This window comes from Lithobates pipiens, unplaced genomic scaffold (assembly GCF_037356315.1).
Source record: "Lithobates pipiens isolate NorthernLeopardFrog02 unplaced genomic scaffold, aLitPip1_a1.2 Scaffold_10, whole genome shotgun sequence".
Lineage (NCBI taxonomy): Eukaryota > Metazoa > Chordata > Amphibia > Anura > Ranidae > Lithobates > Lithobates pipiens.
In genome coordinates, this window is record NW_027507686.1 from 4,075,452 (window position 1) to 4,081,066 (window position 5,615).

A 5,615-nucleotide genomic window follows, 5' to 3' on the forward strand; every position below is an offset into this window, starting at 1 on the left:
TATATAGAGATAGAGATATATAGAGATAGAGATATATAGAGATAGAGATATATAGAGATATATAGAGATAGAGATAGAGATAGAGATATATAGAGATAGAGATAGAGATATATAGAGATAGAGATATATAGAGATAGAGATAGAGATATATAGAGATAGAGATAGAGATATATAGAGATAGAGATAGAGATAGAGATATATAGAGATAGAGATAGAGATAGAGATATATAGAGATAGAGATAGAGATAGAGATATATAGAGATATATAGAGATATATAGAGATAGAGATAGAGATAGAGATAGAGATAGAGATAGAGATAGAGATATATAGAGATAGAGATAGAGATATATAGAGATAGAGATAGAGATATATAGAGATAGAGATAGAGATATATAGAGATAGAGATATATAGAGATATATAGAGATATATAGAGATAGAGATATATAGAGATAGAGATAGAGATAGAGATAGAGATAGAGATAGAGATAGATATATATATATATATATATATATATATAGAGATATAGATATATATCGCCTCCCTAAAATGTAGAAAAGGCTACCAAATAAATTGGATTTACATCAGTTATCATCTCCATCATCTTACATAATTGCAGATATACTTACATACAACTTTAATGTGCCAATGCCTAAGAGATTGTCCAGAAAATATTCTCCTCCTACAGAGGCATAGGAACACAGACCCTGTATGCATGGAAAAAAAAGTAGCCAAAGGGACAAACAACCCTCAATGCAAACATGTAAATATACACAGTATAATATCAATGGAATAAATCAAAAAACAAAATTAAATAAATCAATAAAAATAACACATAAAAAACAAAAATTTGAAAAATACCCCAAAACAGCAGTAATGAGAGGAATAAAAAGATAATAATTATATATATATATATATATATATATATATATATATATATATATATATATATATATATATATAATTTTTCAAAAATAAACAAAAAATAAATAAATACCAATGGAATAAATCAAAAAACTAAATTGAATAAATCAATAAAAATAACATAAAAACAAAAAATTTGAAAAATACCCCAAAACAGCAGTAATGAGAGGAATAAAAAGAGAATAATAAATTATATATAATTTTTCAAAAATAAACAAAAAATAAATACCTACCAATGGAATAAATCAAAAAACAAAATTAAATAAATCAATAAAAATAACACATAAAAAACAAAAATTTGAAAAATACCCCAAAACAGCAGTAATGAGAGGAATAAAAAGAGAATAATAAATTCTATATATGAATAATTTTTCAAAAATAAACAAAAAATAAATACCTACCAATGGAATAAATCAAAAAAACAAAATTAAATGAATCAATAAAAATAACACATAAAAACAAAAAAAATTGAAAAATACCCCAAAACAGCAGTATTGAGAGGGATAAAAAGATAATAAATTATATATATACATATATATATATATATATATATATATATATATATATATATATAATTTTTCAAAAATAAACTAAAAATAAATACCTACCAATAAATGGTAGAAAACGTCCCCCAGTAGGCCAGAACAATGTCTGCCCAATGTGGGGGGGGGGGGGGGGGGGGATAGATGTAGTGTCCCCTTGAATGTCATAGTAGGTTGTGCGTTGCTAAAAACATTTCCCCTTATATAGAGAACACTCATATTCTTGCATTGGTAAAGAACTGGTAAGCTGCAATATAATAAATAGTTTGCTTTTGGGTTTAATATACCGCTTTAAATTCTGTTTGCAGAGATTGAACCTTCCTCTTCTTACGTTCGCACAGGACGGTCCGGGGACTTCAACCATCAAGAAGTTGAATTTTTTTTTTCCCGAATAAGAAATTTACAGAAATGAAAAGACCAAAAATGAGCTGAAGAGTGAAAAGCTGGCTGAGCATTGGGGATGCGATTGGGGGATCTGCAAATCCTCAGCGTTTTATACTTTTTGTACGGGAAATTAATCACTCATTAATCAGTAAACAGTCCCGTCCACAGAGTCCTTGACATCTCTATTGACTGACACTTCACGCAATATCCAACCTTACCCCAAACCACCCCTCCAAACCCATCCCCCCCCCCCCCCCCCCCATTAACAAATGACCAGACTACGTTCGGAGTAAATGGCCAACATGCCTTGATTTATTAACTGAAATATATATATATATATTATATATATATATATATATATATATATATATATATATATATATATATATATATAGATATAGATATCAAATATAAACTTTCCAATAAATAACTAATTAAAATGTAAACAACTTTCCATTTGTACTGTATGATGGGTCATCAGGGCCGTCTTTAATATTGATTCGATCCCGGGCAAAAAATTTTTGGGGGGGCCCCCTCCCATGCAATTTCGCTCTCCACCTGCTCTGAGACATACAATAAATAGAAGCTGGACTTAAAATCAGTTTACTGTATCAGATCAGGCAGCGATTGTGATTGGTTGCCAGAGGTTACAGCATATCATTACTGCTTACTGACTGGTTGCTAGAAGTTACAGCACTCCTTAAGGCTCACCGATTAGTTGCTAGAGGTTACAGCAAATGATTTCTGCTTGTTAATTAGTTGCTAGAGATTACTGTACAGTAACACTGCTCACTGATTGCTAGAGGTTACAGCACATTATCTTCTCATTGCATGATATACATATGAATGCCACCATTATTTACATATCAATGCAGCTCGCCACAGCTATTTGCTTAGTAATGCCGCTGCTATTTACATATGAATGCCAGTTATTTATATGTAAACACAGGGTCTGCAGGTGAGTCATCTGCACAAAACAGGGCTAAAACTTCAAGGGACAAGGAAATTTAAACTGGGATAGTTGGCAAGTATGATGCAGCTACTTTGGGCCCCACAACAATGACAGGGCCCAGGGCAGCTGTCCCTTTTGCCCTGCCTTAAAGACGGCCCTGTGGGTCATTAGCATACCCAGGACCCTACAGGTCACTGCGCGCTACATCAGTCATTTCTTTAACTTCTTGACCTCCAGACGGAATCTCTCGGAGGCTATACCCAAACCAGTGCAGTGACCTACCCCTTTTACCCTTCCCGGTTAACCCCTATGTAACCAGGAAGTACAGATCCAACCACCCCATCACCATGGATGGGTACAACATATTCTCCACCTGCACCACTTGACCTTTTTTCAACTGACCCCCAAAAACTGCCCACCCCAGTAAACGAGCCCCTCGAAACAACCCCCAATAAAAGGGAGGGTGGGTGGGAATCTCTTCCTCCTCCGCTCCCCAACTGCCCCGGCTTGCCGGCGAAACTGCCGGCTCCGCCCACAGCCCCGCCTTACGGTCCTCTCTTAAAACGGCCTCATTATTCTAGTTAAGACGGCAACAGTGCAGTCATAGCAACTGTCATGCCGTCCCCTCCGCCTACAGCCTGCGACTGCGGCTCCGTGGACTTTCTATCCATCAGACAGAAAACACAGAATTAACAGTTTCCATACCGGGCCTATTCTGGCACTCCTCTCCTAAATGTAAATATTTTTTTGCTAGAAAATTACTCGAAACCCCCAAACATTATATTGTATTTATCGGCGTATAACACACATTTTTTTTCCCCCTTAAAATCAGGGGAAAATTGAGGGTGTGTGTTATATGCCGATTCCCGCTGATATACACATAGAGTGTACTCGGCTAGGCTTGGGTCGTCTCACAGCCACGCCCAGTCCCGCCCCTATGATGGACATAACAGGTCCAATGGAAGGACTGGGCGTGACTGTGAGAGGAGCCGAGTACACTCAGCTATGTGTATATCGGTGGCGCTCGGCTCCTCTAAGGTTCTCTAAAAAAAAAAAAACTGAGGGCTTCACAGAACAGCTGTATTTACGCAGAGATTAAATGACACACAGGTGGACTCTATTTACTAAGGCGACTTCTGAAGGCAATTGGTTCCACTAGATTTTAGTTGAATACAAATGCCCCCCCCCCCACACACATTTTTCACATATTTGTAAAAAAAAAAAAAATGTTGAAAATTATGTGACACTTTGTGTTGGTCTCTCACATAAAATCCCAATAAAATACATTTATGTTTTTGGGTGAACCATGACAAAATGTGGGCAATCTCAAGGGGTATGAATACTTTTTCAAGGCGCTGTATATATTACTGGTCAGGGCTACCGAATGGATTGGGAGGCTAGGCTGCAGGTAGGACACGCCTGTACTGGGTCCCATCTGGTCAGCAGGGGGCCCCAGTCTGTCAGGTAGGCTGTACAGGACCCCCTCATTTGTAACGGTGGCCCCTGCCTGATTAGGGTTGCCACCTTTTCTTCAAGTCAAAACCCGTACACAGCAATTTTTTTTTTGGTTTTGTTTTAAAGTATAAACTTTACATATATTTTGCAATTAAATAACATTTCTAATCATACGAAATTAATCACAAAAGTTCCCCTTTTACATCTGAACTCGCAGAGTTCCCTTACACTATAAGGGGGGACTCTGCAGACTCTGATGTAAGGGAGAACTCTGGGGACTCTGACATAAGGGACGCTCTGGGAACCCGAATTTTGGGGGGGGAACACTGAGTACTCGGATGTACAGAGTACTCTGATATAAGGGGGAACATTGGGGCTTCTGGTGTAAAGGGGAACTCCGATGTAAGGGGTGCTCTGAGAACCCAGATTTGCCCTAGTTACTCTCTCAGGGGCAGGAGAGAGAAGCGGGGACAATTCAGTCACAGTCACAGACAGGGATGGATGGTGAGCTCACTCACCCCTTGGTAGTCAGCAGCTCTCATCCAGATGTATCTGAGGCTACTGAACTTCAAATATCCCACCCCCATTTTCCTTTTCTGAGCCACAGCACCGGGGATTGGAGTGTGGGGCAGACACAGAGGGGTAAGGGCAGGTGAAAGGTGCAGATTGTGTGTTTGGGAGGGGGGATTGTTAGTGCTGGCTTTGAGTAGTCTGAGTAACACACACACACTATTGGCTTACACAACTGCAGCCTGCTGGGTAGCCATAGTCCGGTCTGAATAGTGTGTCTGTTTCAGGCGGTCTGCAACCCGGACGCATGATTCCAAACCCCAACTGTCAGGGTGAATCCCGGACAGCTGGCAATTCTAGGTCTGATGCTTTTCACAACAAGCAGAGAACACACAGCAGAAGGTCCCACATCATCTCTGCGCACTTCCAGGTCCACTTGAAACCCAACCGGTGGACCTGAAGCTGTGCAGTGACTCTGAGACAAGTGCGATGGAAGCTTGGAGGAGTTGAGGGCCCAGTTTGGCGTCCTCACATTGGATGACCTTGTCCTGGGAATGCAGGCACAGTGGAAACTCGGATTACGAGCATAATCCGTTGCAGGAGAACGCACGTAATCCAAAGTACTCGCATATCAAAGTGAGTTTCCCCATTGAAGTAAACGTAAAAGAAAATTAGTTCCGCACTGACTTCAATGGCATGCAATACTGCATGTGGCCAGAGGTGTGGGGGGGGGGCACCGGAGAGCTTTGAAAACGGACGGAATGGCCCGAGGACACCTCGGATTACTGCGGAAAACCTCGGAAAGACTCCGTTCCCGAGGTTTTCTGAGGTCAGCCAAGCTGTCCTCG

At 39.5% G+C, this 5,615-nt stretch overlaps 1 protein-coding gene across 1 annotated transcript in view; it reads right to left on the reverse strand.

Annotated features, from left to right (window-relative positions):
- Positions 1 to 5,050: 5,050 nt before the first annotated feature.
- LOC143941307 (DNA topoisomerase 1-like) overlaps positions 5,051 to 5,615 on the reverse strand; it is a 132,769-nt gene continuing 132,204 nt past the window's right edge. The window contains exon 12 of the mRNA XM_077463330.1: positions 5,051 to 5,315. Coding sequence (XP_077319456.1) covers positions 5,051 to 5,315 — 265 coding nt within the window. The remainder of the gene's footprint in view (positions 5,316 to 5,615) is intronic.